At 39.3% G+C, this 20,058-nt stretch overlaps 1 protein-coding gene across 2 annotated transcripts in view; it reads left to right on the top strand.

Annotated features, from left to right (window-relative positions):
* The first annotated feature begins 3,002 nt into the window (after window positions 1–3,002).
* Window positions 3,003–20,058, top strand: part of CRB1 (crumbs cell polarity complex component 1) — a 147,034-nt gene continuing 129,978 nt past the window's right edge. The window contains exon 1 of one of the 2 annotated variants that reach the window (XM_007459660.1): window positions 3,003–3,579. In XM_007459660.1, coding sequence (XP_007459722.1) covers window positions 3,252–3,579 — 328 coding nt within the window. In that variant the 5' untranslated portion in view covers window positions 3,003–3,251. The remainder of the gene's footprint in view (window positions 3,580–20,058) is intronic. The other variant, XM_007459661.1, reaches the window with a different exon arrangement.

The following is a 20,058-nucleotide window of genomic DNA, read 5'->3' as shown; positions in this document are numbered from 1 at the left end:
CACTCAGAATGGCCATCATCAAAAAATCTAGAAACAATAAATGCTGGAAAGGGTGTGCAGAAAAGGGAACCCTCTTGCACTGTTGGTGGGAATGTAAATTGATACAGCCACTATGGAGAACAGTATGGACGTTCCTTAAAAAACTACAAATAGAACTACCATATGACCCAGCAATCCCACTACTGGGAATATACCCTGAGAAAACCATAATTCAAAAAGAGTCATGTACTACAATGTTCATTGCAGCACTATTTACAATAGCCAGGACATGGAAGCAACCTAAGTGTCCATCAACAGATGAATGGATAAAGAAGATGTGGCACATATATACAATGGAATATTACTCAACCATAAAAAGAAACGAACTTGAGTTATTTGTAATGAGGTGGATGGACTTAGAGTCTGTCATACAGAGTGAAGTAAGTCAGAAAAAGAAAAACAAGTACCGTATGCTAATGCATATATATGGAATCTAACAAAAACAAATGGTTCTGAAGAACCTAGGGGCAGGACAGGAATAAAGATGCAGACGTAGAGAATAGACTTGAGGAGACGGGGAGGGGTAAGGGTAAGCTGGGATGAAGTGAGAGAGTGACATGGACATATATACACTACCAAACGTAAAATAGATAGCTAGTGGGAAGCAGCCACATAGCACAGGGAGATCAGCTCTGTGCTTTGTGTCCACCTAGAGGGTTGGGATAGGGAGGGTGGGAGGGAGACGCAAGAGGGAGGAGACATGGAGACATATGTATATGTATAGCTGATTCACTTTGTTATACAGCAGAATCTAACACAAAATTGTAAAGTGATTATGCTCCAATAAAGATGTTAAAAAATAAAAAAAGAAAGACAGCAACGCTCCTACCCGTGGGCAAAGTCATGGTGGCTTACGGTACAGATAGCACCAGCCCCATGCACTGCATGCAGGGGATCCAGCAACTGGCTCTCTTCCTTTGGAGAGTGTTGTTTCATGAAACGCAGGATTAGAGAATGATTAATGAAGAATTAACATTAATAATATTACCAATTATAAAAACTAACAATTGTAAAATCTTTGCTATGAGATAGGTATAAAGTCAAACATTTTGCATGGATTATATCATGTCATCAGCAGAAAATAAAATAAAAAACAAAAGCAAAATACAGACCAAAAAAACTAAAAATAGAACTACCATACGACCCCACAGTCACACTACTGGGAATATACCCTGAGAAGACCATAATTCAAAGAGAGTCATGTACCACAGTGTTCATTGCAACTCTATTTACAATAGCCAGGACATGGAAGCAACCTAAGTGTCCATCAACAGATGAATGGATAAAGAAGATGTGGCACATATATACAATGGAATATTACTCAGCCATTAAAAGAAACGAACTTGAGTTATTTGTAGTGAGGTAGATGGACTTAAGAGTCTGTCATACAGAGTGAAGTCAGAAAGAGAAAAACAAGTACCGTATGCTAATGCGTATATATGGAATCTAAAAAAAAATGGTTCTGAAGAACCTAGCGGCAGGACAGGAATAAAGACGCAGGCATAGAGAATGGACTTGAGGAAACGGGGAGGGGGAAGGGTAAGCTGGGATGAAGTGAGAGAGTGCATGGACATATATACACTACCAAATGTAAAATAGATAGCTAGTGGGAAGCAGCCGCATAGCACAGAGATCAGCTCAGTGCTTTGTGACCACCTAGAGGGGTGGGTTAGGGAGGGTGGGAGGGAGACGCAAGAGGGAGGGGATAGGGGGACATATGTGTACGTATAGCTGATTCACTTTGTTATGCAGCATAATCTAACACAAAATTGTAAAGCAATTATACTCCAATAAAGATGTTAAAAAAAAAAAACTTCTCTTTCTGCAGGAAGAGAGGGAAGAGATTTATCATTATACATATTTACCAAAGTTTACATGCTATTTCTTCTGACAGTAGTTGATTTATGTCTCATAAGAGCAAACTATTCATTTTGTAATTTTTAAAATTATAAGCCTGTACTCTTACCCACTATTGTATTAGTGAGTAATATTGTGAGACAGGAAGTAAAAATAAGAGAATGATGTATTAGATAAATCCACATGCAAAAGACAGTGTTTTGTGAGCTGATGCAATTGAGTTGCCAAATCATAAAGATTCTTTGTGATCATAATGTGTGTAGATTCAGGGAAACTTTGTACACATGCAGGTAGCCAGTGAATTTGGAAAAGAATCATAGAATTTTTGCTTTCTTGCAGGTTATTATTCCAATTAGAATTTTTAAAATGTATCCCTAGAACAGAGAAGCTTTCAGAAAATTGAAAGTCCATAAACTTTACAACATCTGCTTCCTTGCAGTGGGACTTAATCTGTCATCTGTTAAGATGTACACAATATTGTGTTGCTGTGAGGATTATAAATAATATCTGTGAAACACCTGACATGCTTGGTACAGAGAGTAGACCTTCCACAAATATTAGAAGAAAATATTGGTATTTTCTTTTATTTTTATATTTTCACTTTTCTATGCTTTTCTTTTTAGAGCATAAATGGTGATTGTGATAAACAGTCATAAGGCAAAGTATAGTATTCATTCAAATATTAGTTTCAGTTCGTATATTCACAGACAATTTTGTATCTCATCTCCCAGTATACCCCCAAAATTCTCCATGAGAGAATGTGAATTTCAAAATTTGGGATTTATGGGACAATTTAACAATTCACCCCATTGTTCAACAGCACTTATACCTGGGAAAGGAAAATGCAGGAGAAGCAAAGAATCTGAAACCAGCCATTTTTGTTTCTTATTAGAAGCTATATGAAAAAAAAATGACAAATCATCATTAGTGACAAAAGTCATTATTAGACAAATTTGACAAGTTCATCACCAGAATGCAGTCAATTTTGTATTTCATTGAGTTTCTTTGAGATGCATGAAGAGCAGAAAGAAGGAACGTCTTTAATTTATTGTCCACCATTTATTTGTAAGCTTCATCCTGATGTTTTTTATTTCCTTGTAGATTCCTTTTGCAATAAAAATGACACCAAGTGCCTCTCAGATTCTTGCCAAAACAATTCTACATGCAAGGATTTTTCAAAAGATGGCAGTTGCCATTGTTCAGGCACAGCCATTAATTTGGACAAAGACTGTGACCATGAGGAAGACCCTTGCTTCTCCAGTCCCTGTCCAGGAAATGCCACTTGTGTGAGCGTCCCAGGAGAGAGGAGGTTTCTGTGCAGATGTCCTCCTGGGTACAGTGGGACCACCTGTGACATGGCCATTGTTCCCTGTGGCACCAACTCCTGCCAACACGGAGGCTTTTGCCATCAGGACCCTGTGCACCCTGTGTGCATCTGCCCTGCTGGATATGCCGGAAGATTTTGTGAGCTGGAGCATGATGAGTGTGCATCCAGCCCCTGCCACAACGGTGCTGTGTGCCAGGACGGAATCAATGGCTACTCCTGCTTCTGTGTCCCAGGCTATCAAGGCAGGCACTGCGACTTGGAAGTGGACGAGTGTGTGTCAGACCCCTGCAAGAACGAGGCCACGTGCCTCAACGAGATAGGACGGTACACTTGCATCTGTCCCCACGATTACTCTGGTAAGTGTGATTCCACTCGAATCCCAGTTGATGTAATTAGCATTCTCTTTAATGTGACAGAAGCAGAAGTGGCCTATTATGTCCCATCCAACTGCTTATGAAAATGGCCTTGACAGGAACTCATCAACAGATAGAAAGCTTCCTAAACTACTAAAAATCCACTGAGCTTAAGCATTTGTGTACTGTCACTGTCATTGTTTTAAATGGAGTCCTACATTGTTTAAAACATAGATTTAGTCTAGAATTAGTGGGGTCTGCAGGACCTAGCCTTCCGGGTCAGGGCAGTACAGGCTCCCTGGCAGAGCAGATGCCCTTCGTCCTAGCTAACCTAACATGTGCCCTCTCCTGCCGCCGCAGCCTGATGGGGGCAGGCCACAGGATGGACATGGGTAGATGGGTTTCTAGTGTTCAAGTGTGATAAACACACCAAGGATAGCAAGGCTGATGGAGCATGGCGGATGAGATAAGTCACGAGTTTACTCCTAAAGAAGTCACTTCTTGTTGAATCTCTTGGAAATAGCAAGTAATAGTCCCTCATACCTATTCTCAAAGTTTTTGCTGATGTTGATTTAATAATAGAGTAACAAGCAGCTCATTCTTTACAAGGCTATGTGCTGTTCATCATCCTCACGCTCAGTCTCCATTCCTCCCCCTCCCGCCATTCTCCTGAGTCAGCTGCCCATTTAGGTCAGTTTTTCATGCCAGCCATCTTCCTTACACCGTTTTACTCTGTGGATTTTCCATCTACTGTAAGGGGTCTTTGATTTCTCACGTTCGTTCTAACTTCTGCTCACCACTTTCCCGGGCTTCCTAACTACTAGCTCTGTGACATCATTCTCCTGTTATGCCTCTTTTTCCCTTAGTTCGTGCCACTTTTGCAGCCTCCTGGGGTATTTGGCTTTCAACTTTTCTTTTCCCAACCCTTTGACACTTACTTCTTGGTCTTGTCATTCTTTTTCCAAGTATGCTAAGCAATATAATTATTTAAAAAATATTCCCCTTCAAAATTTGTACCAGAACCCTCCAGTATCATTTTGCTAATATTACAGATTCTAGAAATGTCTATTTTACAAAGTAAACATATCCCTAGTGGCTCTGTTATAAAATTTGCTCCCTCTCCCTTGACCTTCACCTACAGCTAATCTTCAGATTCTGTTGTTTTGACATCCAGGAGGTCTCCCAAATTGAGCTCATCCACTCTGTTACCAGTGCCTTGCCTCATGCCGTCAGATCTCTTGTGTGAAGCACAGTACATTCTCCAGACTCTTATCTTCCCCAACTGGTTCTGAACAATGCCTCCAAAACAATCCTTCTAAAATATACCTGGCTGTGCTGTTCCCTTCTGAAGGGCCTTAAGAGCTCCCCACTACATAGAGACCAATTTTAATGTCTCACTAAAAACCCTCCATAATTTGTCCCTTACTTATGGGTCATATCTCCACTCACCATTCCACCAAAGCATTCTGTTTCCTCAAGGCGTCTTCATTGTTTATTCTAGTGGCTTCCATCCTTCTGGAAGGCCCTTCCTCGATTTACAGTATCTACTCTGTGAAGTTCTTCTTTACTTTCAATACTCAGTTCACCACCCAGCTCAAGAAGTATTTCTGACTTGCTAGTAGCTATGTAGTAATTATGATTATTTATTACTTCCATAGTAGTTTGCACCTCTATTAAAGAACTTCCTGTATTCTGTCCTCTTCTTCAGATATGTGTTTTTGTCTCCTCCCACTAAAGTGTTAGTTTTGAAAGAAGTCATTTCTTATATTTGTTCTTTAATTCATCAATACTTTGGGGGTGTTTATTATATTAAGTTAGTGAATTAAAAAGAGTAGTACTCAGCACAGTGAATAATGGTGGCTTAATAAACTGTTAGTAGATTGTTCTAATTAATTCTTCCTTTTCTTTCTGGGCACCCTTCCTAGTAATGAATGATATATAATAAATAGATATTAAACTAGATTTTACTTTCTCTTTTACTTTATGCATACTTTATGATGGTAGAATGCTTGTGTCAAGTGGAAAATTATTTTGTTGAGTGCCTTTGAATTACCAACACTATGCTAAAAGTTATGGGGTGTACTAAAGGAGCTTATAAAACAGTTCTTCTACATGAAAAAAACCCTTGTTCATATGCCATACTGTCATATCCATTCTCTTAATTGAGTTATAGCAATTGATTTCAATTATTAAGTTTAAAATTTTTTTTTATTGAGGTGCCGTTGATTTATAACAGTATATGTTTCATACAAACAGCATTATATTTCTCCTTTTGTATACACTACAGTGTACTCACCACCAAAATCAATTTTATTAATTTTTGAATAAAAATGAGAAGTAAGTTTTTGTAGGGCTGGTTTGGGATTGCTTCTGTTTATAAAGGTCACATTTAAAAACCACTATAGTTTATTAAGATAATATCTTCGGTTTCCTGCTCCTAATCCAATATCCTGAATGGTGACTAAAAGGAATCGATGTGAGATCAAATGTTTCAGCCATTTTAACTACAGTTTTCTGAAACAGTCTTATAATTGCAGAAACACAGCTTGCAAAATTATGTTTTACAGTCTACGTGTTTTTACGTTTACATTTTAATTTAATTGGATTGTAATGAATCTTTTAAGTGGTTTAAATTTAGGCATAAAAGATGTCAAAGGTGTGTCCCAAATGTGAAATGTAGTAAAACTCCATCATAAGGCATTTCACTGTGCAATAAATTAATGTATCCTGTGGCTGCATCATATCCCTGCTGGGCCTAATAAGAATCAATGCCTTTTCTTCACTAAAACACGCAAAGTCCACAATGAGGACACTTCCCTTGCCCAAACCCTGATATAGAAGTGTTGTTCCCTATTTAAATATGTTCTCCTTTTGTTTTCCAAGAAATCAGCTACATTTTATTATTTCAGCTTTTCAAGGGATATATATACAACTTAGGTGCAAACAGCATTTCAGTGAACGACTCAGAAGGCATTAAGAACAAGGTCTATTATTAGCTGGGTAGGCTTGTTCGGAGAGAAAGGTGTGGTTTAGGCTTGATCACCAGTCTCCTCCCACAGTAAGGTAGCCCGCGTCTGGGATCTCCTCTGTGGTTCTCAGGCCTGACTGCACAGGAGCAACTCCCCACGGCGCTCTGAGCCAGAGGTGCTCGTTTCTGCCTCCCAAGAACCACATTTAACTGATGGTTCTAATGCACAGCCAGGCTGGGAGCCAGAAATTAAGTTTATGTGAACCTAATTGGAAAATTTTCTTGCACAGCCCCAACCTTTACACCCTCAAGGAAGCTTGTTTTTTTGGCGCTGTCCTGTGGTTGCCAGTGTTCATGGCAGCTCAGGCCAATTAATGAGAAACCCAAAGAAGGTCTATAGAATCAGGGAAAAAGCTGGAGCTGAAAAGGACAGGAGAAAGCCCTCGGCCCTCAGCACCGGTTCGCGGAGGCTCCTGCTCGCCCCGGCCCTCCTGACGCATCCCGGAAACTATATCGCAGGCCCGAGCTGTCGCGGGCCATGTCCAAATTTAGACTGATCATAAAGAACCCGGCTTACAGGAAAAAGCCCGCGTTCCTCTGAGCAGCACAGCCAGAAAACGCAATAAATTTTCAAAGACAGGGAGGCAGGAGAGGAAACAGTGGTAGCAGTTGGAGAGAGGGTTCACCCTGCGGGGCTCCCCCGCTCTGCGCCCTCCTGCCGGGGAAATTCACAAGCTACAGCAGCGGGATCCGGCTTCAGAGGCGCTCATGGTGCTGGCGGGAATCTGCGCTGCATAAGCAAAAACTCCCGTTTCAGCTGAAAGCGAACAGCGGCCAACTTTTTTTTAATGAAAAGAATATTAGCTTTGAGCATGTGACTGCTTTTAGTTCAGGGGCTTGCAATGGATCATTCTGTAATTGATTAGCCCGATTGACTAATGAACATTTTTCACGTTAAAATGCATGCAGCATGAGAAAAATAGAGCTACAGGAGGGCAGGGGGAAGGCCAGTTGGATGCACGGTGAAGCAAAACAATATAGGAAAATATCTTAGTTCCTCAACTGTAAAACAGATCTTTGGTATAAAAATAATCTTTTGGGAAATAAGAAAAAACACTATATTAAATGTACTTATCGACTGTAAGATCCATCTCTATTGCAGAAACAAAAATATATGAAGAAATTCACTTTATATTCAAGAAAATGTCTTAGTATATGGAGACCAGTTAGCACATGGAGACTAGTTAGAAAGCCATTGCAAGACCAGGTGTAAGACATTAGGACCAGGCCTGGAAGAGGGGTATAGGCATGTAAGGGAAGAGTAGGTGTACCATCCCTAGGAAGAAGACTCGCTGACATTTATCAAAGCCGGAATATTTCCAAACTTATTTTACCAACAAAAAACTTGAAATCCCTAATACGAAAATGAGAATGCATTAAAAGTTCAATTGCCATTTCCAGCTTAATGAATTTATAATCTCTACCAGTGGTTCCCAAACTTCAGCATGCAACAGACTCACTATTAAAGTACAGTTTCCGATTCAATAGATCTGAGGTGGGGTCCAAGAACTGCATTTATAGCAAGTTCCCAGGCGGTGTTGATTCTGCTAGTTTGGGGACCACACTTTGAGAACCACCCATGTAGACAATTACGTGGATTCTCATGTGGCATCCTTGATTCTTATTTCGCAGACTTTATGAGACGAGGAAAAAGAGTCAACACAAAGTAGTTATATGTATATTTTAATATATTTATATTTTATTTTATATATTTTATTTTACATACTTATATATTTATTTTATATATACAGTGTATACATATGTATATATACTATTTATTACTGGAAACAGTTCCAGATAAATGATATGGGTAAAAATAAATGTTTGTTGGGTTCATTCAGTCATTAATTTAGTGAACAAGCACATATGTATATACTGAGTCCCTGCAATGTGTCAGGCATTGTTTTGTTTCTGTAAATATAATAAGAAAAGTGATGAAAATGTCCCCTTACATTCAAGAAGGAAGAGATAGACATGTATAAAATAAGTAATAGCTAGGTAAAAATATGTAGTAGGGTAGGTGGTGATAAACTCAGTGGAAAAATGTAAAACAAAAAAAGAGGGAATTAGGGATTAAGCTTTAGGTAGAATGACCAGGGAAGGCCTCACTGAGAAGTTGACAGGAGAATAAAGTTCTAGGGAGGTGAGGAAGGGAGTCGGGCAAATGCCTTGTGGAATAGCACCCCTGGAAGAGGAACAGCAGGTGCAAAGGTCCTGAGGCAGAGTCCTTGGAATGTTGGAGAAGCAGCAATCAGATCTATGTGATTGGAGTGGAGTGGACAAGGAGGAGACATAATAAGGTCAGATTACTGAGACTTATAGGTCACGGTAATGACTTCGGCTCTTCCTCTACATGAGATGGGAAGTTGTTGGAGAGTTGTTGTTGTTGTTTTTTTTTAATGTTTGTTGAAGTATAGCTGATTTACAATGTTGTGTTAGGTTCAGGTGTACAAGAAAGTGAATTGGTTTCTTTTCCATTATAGGTTATTATAAGATATTGAATATAGTTCCCTGTGCTGTACAGTAGGTCCTTGTTTATCTATTTTATACGTAATAGTGAATATCTGTTAATCCCAAACTTGTTGGAGTGTTTTGAGCAGAAGACTGAAATGGTTTGACTCGCATTTTATTTATTTGTTTAATTTATTTTTGGCTGCGTTGGGTCTTAGTTGCAGCACGTAGGATCTTCGTTGAGGCATATGGGATCTTTCGTTGTGGTGCACGGGCTTCTCTCTAGGTGTGGTGCACGGGCTTCTCTCTAGTTGTGGCACATAGGCTCCAGGGCGAGTGGGCTCTGTAGTTGTGGTGCACGGGTTCCAGAGTGCGTGGGCTGTGTAGTTTGCGGCTCACGGGCTCTAGTTGAGGCACACAGGCTCAGTAGTTGTGGCACGTGGGCTTAGTTGCCCCATAGCATATGGTATCCTAGTTCCCCAAGATCCTAGTTCCCCAATCAGGGATTGACCCCACCCCACCCCCCACCCCATCCCCTGCATTGTAAGGCGGCCTCTTTACCATTGGACCACCAGGGAAGTCCCTTGACTTGCATTTTAACAAAATGTCTTTGCTTATTATGTTGAGGATATGCTGAAGGGAGAGGTTAAGGTAGAATTAGGGTGCCCAATGGAGAGTAATACAATAATCCAAGTAAATGGACTATTATTTGAGAGGCAAGAGTGAAAGAGAAGTATCACAATAGCACCTTTTTTCCTTTAAAATTTAGGACAGAAATGAACACTGAAGGATCTCAGATCAAGCAAACGAAATGAGAGCACACCTTCCCCGGCTTGCTCTCTTCTGCCCTCTGGCGGGATGTCCAGATTATTCAGCACAGTTCTATCCTTCACAATATTTCTAGCAACCACGCAGGCTTCCTTAGAAGTTCAGATCAACCATACCGTCATGCAGCGTCTTTCACATCCACCCCTGAGACTTACCCTACTTCTCTGTATCACATGACGGTTACTCATTTAAAATTTCCTATCAGAGCTTTTTTTTTTTTTGATAATTCTTCGTGTTCTTCTCTGAGCTTTCTCCAGTAGTCCTCATCCATTCTGATTCTAAGAGGTAGCAAACTCTGACACTGCAATTACAGTGGCATTTATTAAAGGCATATTTTGAATTTCAGTCAGTGTGGATATTAGAACCTATTCTTAATGTTCCATCATGCCTAAATGTATTTTTGATCAACTAAAGCACTTTGAAGCATCTATGATGAATCAAGTGGGTAATTTAATGGTCATTAAAATAATCTGGGAAAAATAAGTATTATATATTATAAAATATAAGCTTATTTCATGAGAAATAATATTATTATCGTTACTATTGAAAGATTTTTTTACTGAAAGTATAATCCTGATTATAAAATTAAGACATAAAACTTGATGAACTTACATCAATTTACCAGGAATAATTTTTAATAAATAGTCCATATTTATATAAACACAATATATGACAGCAGTTTAAATAACACTTAAATATTGATTCTATGAGCACCTACCTAGATATCTCAAATTTTACTCACCATGTAATATACCCATAACAATTATCTTTCAGACCTCAAAGGAAAATAATGTATAGCAGCCTAAAGAGAAATTCTGAATTTCAGAGGCTGTATCTTTATTTTATCAAAGGAAAATGGTTGTTTTTCTATATGCTCTTAATTATTAAATTGACCAACTTTTGGTGGTGTCAGGTAAAGGCAGTTAAACACTGTTCAGGCTTTTGCTCAGGACTAGAGCCATTTGAAATAGTTTTTATGATGAAATGTAGTTTCTGGCTTTTGACAAATGTGTGTTGAATGAGTGCACAAAATAACAAATGCTATTTGCTCAGCAAATATTTATCACAGCCTTGCAAGGCACTGGACACTGTGCCGGACCGTGGAAATATAAAGATGACTAAGGCAAAATTTATTCAGGGAGGAGGAGTGTAAACAAAAATTACAATCTCTCTCTGAACAGAGTGCAGAGGAAGCACAAAGGAAGATGCCGCTCAGGGTCAGGAAACGCTCCAGAGAGAAAGTGGACCTAGAGCAGAGCAGGGATGCACCACTTCCAGGATGTAGAGCTGAGACTTCTGTCCTCTGGCTACATTTATTATTATTTTTGTATGAATAACAATGAGCTGAATGCAAGGGGGAAGGAATGCAGAGATGTTTTAGAAAGGGGTGATGTCTCTCCGGTCATGTTTGCTCTGATGATTGGCTTGTGGTTTAGGCAGTAGTTATGGGTGACGTGCTCCATCCTAAACTCTGTCTCTCTCCGACTCCTCCTCTTAGTGCCTTCCCAGCTATGAGCAGGGTGTGCAGGGCTGAGTGAGGAGGAGATATGGTCATACATGATACTAGACTGTAATATGAGGAATTAGCAGGAGACAGGGATTCCAGGCCCAGCTTTGATGTTCTCTAGTGGTTTGGTATTGATAAATAACAAGAGATCTAGCCTCTGTTTCCTCATTTTAACATATAGGCATAATAATATCACCTAACCTCAGGGTCCTGGTGAGAATGACATGACTTAATGAAAGTTTTTTCATAAACTATCTAAGTCTATGCATAATGCTGGTTGTCACTATTTTAACATCTTCAATATTGCTACTAGTACCATTGCTGTTTATATTTCTGTAATAATTAGTGATGTTGAGCATCTTTTCATGTGCCTCTTGGCCATCTGTATGTCTTCTTCGGAGAAATGTCTGTTTAGGTCCTCTGCCCATTTTTTGATTGGGTTGTTTGTATTTTTGATATTCAGCTGCCTGAGCTGTTTGTATATTTTGGAGATTAATCCCTTGTCAGTTGTTTCATTTGCAAATATTTTCTCCCATTCTGAGGGTTGTCTTTTCATCTTATTTATGTTTTCCTTTGCTGTGCAAAAGCATTTAAGTTTAATTAGGTCCCATTTCTTTATTTTTGTTTTTATTTTCATTCCTTTAGGGGGTGTGTCAAAAAAGATCTTCCTGCAATTTATGTCATAGAGTGTTCTGCCTATGTTTTCCTCTAAGTGTTTCAGAGTGTCTGGCCTTACATTTAGGTCTTTAATCCATTTTGAGTTTATTTTTGTGTATGGTGTTAGGGAGCATTCTAATTTCATTCTTTTGCATGTAGCTGTCCAGTTTTCCCAGCACCATGTATTGAAGAGACTGTCCTTCCTCCATTGTATAGTCTTGCCTCCTTTATTATAGATTAGGTGACCATAGCTTCATGGGTTTCTCTCTGGGCTTTCTATCCTGTTCCATTGACCTATATTTCTGTTTTTGTGCCAATACCATACTGTCTTGATTACTGTAGCTTTGTAGTTTAGTCTGAAGTCAAGGAACTCGATTCCTCCAGTTCCGTTTTTCTTTCTCAAGATTGCTTTGGCTATTTGGGGTCTTTTGTGTTCCCATACAAATTGTAAAATTTTTTGTTCTAATTCTGTGAAAAATGCCAATGGTAATTTGATAGGGATTGCATTGAATCTGTACATTGCTTTGGGTAGTATAGTCATTTTCACAATGTTGATTCTTCCAATCCAAGAACATGTTATATCTCTCCATCTGTTTGTGTCGTCTTTGATTTCTTTCATCAGTATCTTATAGTTTTCTGAGTACAGGTCTTTTGCCTCCCTAGGTAGGTTTATTCCCAGGTATTTTATTCTTTTTGTTGCAATGGTAAATGAGAGTGTTTCCTTAATTTCTCTCTCTGATCTTTTGTTGTTAGTGTATAGGAATGCAAGAGATTTCTGTGCATTAATTTTGTATCTTGCAACTTTACCAAATTCACTGATTAGCTCTAGAACTTTCCTGGTATTATCTTTAGGATTTTCTATGTGTAGTATTGTATCTGCAAACAGTGACAGTTTTACTTCTCCTTTTCCATTCCTTGTATTTCCTTTTCTTCTCTGGTTGCCGTGGCTAGGACTTCCAAAACTATATTGAATAATAGTGGCGAGAGTGGACATCATTGTCTTGTTCCTGATCTTAGAGGAAATGCTTTCAGTTTTTCACCATTGAGAATGATGTTTGCTGTGGGTTTGCCATATACAGCCTTAATTATGTTGGGGCAGTTTCCCTCTATGCCCAATTTCTGGAGAGTTTTTATCATAAATGGGTGTTGAACTTTGTCAAAAGCTTTTTCTGCATCTACTGAGATGATCATTTGGTTTTTATTCTTCAGTTTCTTAATATGGTGTATCATATTGATTGATTTGCATATATTGAAGAATCCTTGCATCCCTGCGAAAAATCCCACTTGATCATGGTGTATGATCCTTTTAATGTGTTGTTGGATTCTGTGTGCTAGTATTTTGTTGAGGATTTTTACGTCTATGTTCATCAGTTATACTGGCCTGTAATTTTCTCATCTTGTGGTATCTTTGTCTGGTTTTGATGTCAGGGTGATGGTGGCCTCGTAGAATGAGCTTGGGTGTGTTCCTCCCTCTGCAATTTTTTGGAAGAGTTTAAGAAGGATAGGTGTTAGCTTTTCTTTAAATGTTTGATAGAATTCACCTGTGAAGCCATCTGGTCCTGGACTTTTGCTTGTTGGAAGTTTTTTAATCACAGTTTCAATTTCATTACTTGTGATTGGTCTGTTCATATTTTCTATTTCTTCCTGGTTCAGTCTTGGAAGGTTGTGCCTTTCTAAGAATTTGCCCATTTCTTCCAGGTTTTCCATTTTATTGGCATATGGTTGCTTGTAGTAGTCTCTTATGATCCTTTGTTTTTGTGTGTTGTCAGTTGTAACTTTTCCTTTTTCATTTCTAACTTTATCGATTTGAGTCCTCTCCCTTTTTTTCTTGATGAGTCTGGCTACAGGTTTATCAATTTTTGTTATCTTCTCAAAGTAACAATTTTTAGTTTCATTAATCTTCGCTATCATTTTCTTCATTTCTATTTCATTTATTTCTGCTCTGATCTTTATGATTTCTTTCCTTCTACTAACTTTAGGTTGTGTTTGTTTTTCTTTCTCTAGTTGCTTTAGGTGTAAGGTTAGGTTGTTTATTTGAGATGTTTCTTGTTTCTTGACATAGGATTGTATTGCTATAAACTTCCCTCTTAGAACTGCTTTTGCCACATCCCATAGGTTTTGGGTCATTGTGTTTTCACCGTCATTTGTTTCTAGGTATTTTTTGATTTCTTCAGTGATCCACTGGTTATTTAGTAGCATATTGTTTGGCCTCCATGTGTTTGTGTTTTTTACAGTCTTTTTCCTGTAATTGATTTCTAATCTCATAGTGTTGTGGTCAGAAAAAGTGCTTGATATGATTTCAATTTTCTTAAATTTACTGAGGCTTGATTTGTGACCCAAGATATGATCTATCCTGGAGAATATTCCATGTGCACTTGAAAAGAAAGTGTATTCTGCTGCTTTCAGATGGAATGTCCTATAAATATCAATGAAGTCTATCTGTTCTAATGTGTCATTTGAGGCTTGTGTTTCCTTATTAATTTTCTGTCTGGATGGTCTGTCCATTGGTGTAAGTGGAATGTTAAAGTCCCCCACTATTATCGTTGTTTACACCATGTTGACCAATAATTTTTACAGGTATCATTTTCTTATACCTGAACTGCTTTCTTTTTGAATATATTAGACTCATACTCAGGAATGGGTTAACTGAGGTCATAATCTCTGCACTCTGTTTATGAGTGAAAACTGGAATATTATGATATGTCTAGGCAGGAATTTAATTTCCGAAACTGCCATATCATAAAATAAAGGATTTAAGAAATTGTTAATATTATAGCATTTCAAATACTCAGGAATAACAATTATCCTAATGAAGAGAAACATAAGAAAGATGTTTATGATGAAAAGATTGTAATTACTGAAGGGTGAAATGTATAATATTGGCATATTTAACATAAAATGTGAACTTCATAATTTTCCTATAATCTTCCCAAGAAACTTAAAAAATTAAGCGATATATAAGCCACTCAGAAAAGTAGTGTGTTTTTCAAACATAGCATCTTGGAGACCCTGAAATGGGTTACTCCAATTTAAACTTGGTATAGATTTTCTCACTTTTACACATTAAAAATGTATATCTACACACATATAAAATATCGGCAGTAGATTAAGGAAGTCATGCCTGTTGACTTAGGAAAGTAAGATTTTAAAATCAAGTAACATCTTTGTACATGTCATGACATTTCAGATGGGATGAAGTTTGGAGGGATAGCACAGAGACGGGTTGAGAGAAAAATGGCTGGAGAAGAGGAATGAAGCACGAGCTGGTTAGAGTAGGGGAGGTGGAAGAGCATTTCCACAGTAGACCAGCACTCTAGGAAGGGTCACAGACAAGGCAGAACAGGAAGGCGCTGCCGCTCTCCACCTGCCCTTAGGGCTGACGAGAAAAGAGCCGTTCTTTCCTCTCCTAGAACGAGGTCTAGCCTCCATGAATATTCTGGAAAGATGGGGATGAAATAGAGTCAAGAACATTCTTAAACTTTCACGAATGATAAGAGGAGGAGGGAATAGGGCAAAATATGAAAGGGGTTAACAAAATGAGCAAAAAGCATGCTTAATATTAAAGAGGTTATTCCAGTTATGACTCTCGCTGAAAGCATACCTTGCAGAAACAAAGAAGATTTAGATAGCTATAATAACAATGATATAATTAGTTAAATAAATAAAATAGTGCCTATTGCCCAAGAGTATCTCTTGTGGTTAAGGGTAGCCAATGGCCTGGAAGAGTTCAAGGGTCATGAAAACACAAGGCATCTGCCTAATTCCAAGCCTAACCTACCGAAAGGAGCTTATTCCACCTGGTAGCAGATGTGATGGGCCCTCCTAAGCCCCCCAGAGATGTGCGGGTCAGGCAGCAGGCATCCTCTGTGAGAGACCCTGGAGGCCTGGGAGCCAGCTGTGCATGTGCTCCACAGATTGCCCTCTGGAAAAGGAGGAATCCGGGCCAGAACCCGGTTCAGGAGAGGCCAGTTCCGTATCCTGTGCTCCTGGTGGAAACCAGACATCTGCCAATTACAAGCCCACCTAATGATGCCCGTTCCCCACGAAGGCACAGCTGGCAGGAACTCACTGCCTTGCCTTGGCCAGCCAGGTGGTCTGCCTGGGGACCCTCCAGTTGGGGAGCCTGGGAGCCCTAGTTTTTGGGTAGGGAGAGGCTGGGTCCCTGGAGTAGATTCTGGTGGGAATAATAAAGTATTAATAATACTTTAATACATATTATAATATGTAATAAATATTATTAGAAATAATAAAAGAATACATCTATTTTCATATTTTATCGGATTCATCATTATCGAATTTTATCAGTTCATCATTGATAATTACATTGACTTCATATACACTAAGAAAGAAAAATTCTGCAACTAAAATATAGCACAACACCAAGGCACTGTTGATTGTAAAGTCCATGGTGGTTTCTAGAAGTTAAAAATATGAGGGACTGGTGGCGCAGTGGTTGAGAGTCCACCTGCTGATGCAGGGGACACGGGTTCGTGCCCCGGTCCGGGAAGATCCCACCTGCCACAGAGCGGCTGGGCCTGTGAGCCATGGCTGCTGAGCCTGCGCATCCGGAGCCTGTGCTCTGCAACAGGAGAGGCCGCAGCAGTGAGAGGCCCGTGTACCGCAAAAAAAAAAAAAAAAAAAAAAATATATATATATATATATATATATATATTTATGAGGGTGAAACATAGCAGTCTTGGAATTGATGAAACTTAGTTTTCCTTCAGAGATGAATCCTAGGCTTGTAAAGTCTACTTTAAGTGAATGCTTTTTAAAAGGTGTGTTAATACTTTTTGGTATCTTTAGGAAAGGTGTGTCTAAATGCACAAGCCAGAGATCCTTTTAGATAAAAATCCAAAGATGTTCCCAATGAAAATAAAAATCCCGACTCTAATCTCTCATAGCATCTTGCTAATCATTATTTTACTAGCTTGACACTATTAATCAGAGCAGGAAGTGGCACAGCCTCATTTCATTGTTCCAGGTTGTTAAAAGATTATGCCTGATATATAGAAATCCAGACCTCTACTATAAACCCATAGCTGTAATGGAAACGTGTGCTATATACCTCTGCACTGATACTGGGTCCAGATTTGCACTGACAAGTGTTGTAACTGATGTACCTTACATCATTCCTTAAAGACCCCAGAAATAGCATATATAATTCTTATTCAAAAGGAAAATGTTGTGCATAGAGGCCTGTTAGATATTAATTATATTGGGTGGACTCTGAAATTTAGGATGATAACTTAAAGCTAAAGTGGAATTATTTCCAAAGTGTGGGCTCTGCAGATAATGAGAAAGGTGATCAGAGTGGTTGGTCAGTGCCACACGGTGTGTGTGGTTCCCTCTGTCCCCACTGTGATGAGTGATGACAGTGTCAGTGACTAGACCTGCTCCTGGCTGATAACCTGTGATGTGCATTATCTTGCAGAACAGTTGTTAACCTTGATCTCTAATTGCTGAAAGATGCATGTTGAGCTGAAAAATCTCTAAATGCTAATCAGAAGTTTAGGGCACTATTGTTCAGAAACAATGCTTTGTTTAGACATTTGCCAAAGCCACAGATTTGACTTTATAGCTTTGATTTTGACTGGGCCCAGGCTTGTGGAAGCGTTGAGAAGCTGCATCCTGGCATGCCGATCGCTTCTAGGAGAGAAAGTGAGTCACGCCATAGCTATGACATGATCATTCAGTCACAATTCATTGAGCATTTGCTGTGTCCCAGAATATGTGCTAAATGCTACAGATCTCAGTGTTAAAAGACAGACTTTGACCTCAAAAATCTGGCAATTTTGTAGATATAATTGACAAATAAAGCAATTGCTGCAAAATATAATATATACTTTTATATTACAGTGAAGTGGTGCTTAAGGCAGGTCTAAGTGGTTCACTACAGTTTCCAGGATCATGTGATACTGGACCTCAATCTTGGAGAACTAACTGGAATCAGCCAGGGCAGAAGGGAGGGAGGAGTGGGCTTTACAAGTAAAGAGAACAGCTCTGTGCAGTCTAGGGGCATGAGACACGGTGGGCTGCAAGACCATCCTTATAGGTGGCCCCAACAGAGTCCACGTCTTTTAGAAGCTTCTACAGCGTTCCAAGACACTGTGCTTTTTCCTAGACAAGGAGAAAGTATTTTAAAAATTTACACACACAATGGTAAAATCAGATTTATATCATGTAAAGATCACTGTCAGAAATGTAGAGTGATCAGGAAGAGAGAAGCCAGTAGTAGTCAGACCGGATGAGAGATGGTGAGGGTCTGGATAAGTTTACAGCAATGGGGATGGCACCTTAGATCCATTTCTAAGGGAGAAATGACAGGATTTGATGACTAATTAGGATGTGGGAAATAACAAGTGAGATGACGATAGTTGCTAGAAATCTGGCTTGGGTGACCTGGATGATAATTCCATTTACTGACAGGGATGGGGGTGTAGAGGGTCAGAGAGGGTGGACGGAAGAGAGAGAGTCTGTATTTGGAATTGTTGAATGATGCCTGTGAGATAGTTGGCGGAGATATCCTGTAGATAGCTGGATTCAGAAGGGCGATCTAACCTCGCGTTACACACTGCTAATGTACAGTTTCTATGGAAGTGTCATGGGAAAAACTGCTTCCTGATTTCCAGAATAATGGTCACCTGCTTCCCCCCACTCCACCCCTGTAGTCTTTTCTCAAATGCAAGTAAATAAACAAAACATTTTAATTTTTTTCCAGCGCACCTTTAACTCCTTGGCCTTTGCTGGAACTTGGTATCTTTCTGATGAAACCACTTCGCACACAACACTCATTAAAGGGTTCCTCTCCCCTTGATTCTCAGGGCCAGGAGGAAAGTTGGCTTTCTCATTCAGCCCACTGCTCCTGAAAGACCATCGTTTGGTTCTTGACTCTCTTCTCTTCCTTGTAAGCTGTTACTTACTTAATCCTGACTCTACCCACTTTCTAACTTTTTGATCAGCTTCAAATTTCTTAACTTCTCTGGGCTTCAGTTTCTTCCTTAATAAAATGGGCATCATAGTAGTGCCTCATGGATAATTTTTTGACAAGGAAAATAAAATCATTCACATAAAATGCTTATTAGCACAGTATCTGGTGTGAAATAAACTCTCAGTGAATGTCAGCTGTTACCATTAATAATAGGCAAGGATCTTTGTCTTCAAAGCAGTTGTGGGAGATAAGCAAGTAACAAATAAGTAAAATATAATGGTGTAAGGGCTGTGAAACACAAGAGAATGAAACCAGTAAGGAAATAGGGGAAGACTTCACTGAGGATGGGATATTTAACAGAAGCCTTAAAGGAGGACTTCATCAGGTGGACAGGTGGAAAAGAATTTTCCAGAGAGAGAGAGGGGGAGAGAGCAGTGTGTCCAAACTCATAGGAGGGTAGAAGTATGTGATGGGTTTGAGAAAAAGCAAATTGTCTGATAGGACTGGCGTATAAAAGGATGATAGGATTGTCATGGGAAATGAACATATTACAAAGGTTTTTAGGTACCAAACTAAGTTTTTGGTTTATCTAAATCCAATTAGGAGCTATTGCAGAATTTTATGGACCAAGCTTTTGGAACTTCTTGAGCTTCTTATTTTCGGTGACCTCCATCTCTACTCCACTATAGCCATACAACGCCACAACTTCAGGTTAGACCCTGCCATCGCTTTACCACCAAAATCCTCACCACAACCCGAGCTTCTCATTTTCTTGCTTCTGTTGAAATCGTACTTCATCTTTAGCAGAATCTCAGTCACCTGGCCTCTCCACACTCATGCTGTCCATCACTCCTTCCCTATCTTGATGTCTCCTTAACAAGCCCGGACTTCATGGGGAGCTGTTTTACTGACGTGCCTCTGTCATCTCTATTGTTAACTTTCTTGCCCTTGCCCTGCAATTAATATTTTGCAACTTTCCAGTCCTGGAAAGCCCCATTGCCTACTTTCTTTTCACCTGATTTAAAGTCTATTGACCCACCTCAGATATTATCCAATTGTAGTTATGTATTTACTATTGTT

Source organism: Lipotes vexillifer, unplaced genomic scaffold (genome assembly GCF_000442215.2).
Source record: "Lipotes vexillifer unplaced genomic scaffold, Lipotes_vexillifer_v1.1 scaffold830, whole genome shotgun sequence".
Lineage (NCBI taxonomy): Eukaryota > Metazoa > Chordata > Mammalia > Artiodactyla > Lipotidae > Lipotes > Lipotes vexillifer.
Note: the sequence above shows the minus strand (reverse complement) of the source record. Positions and strands in the feature narration are given on the sequence as shown.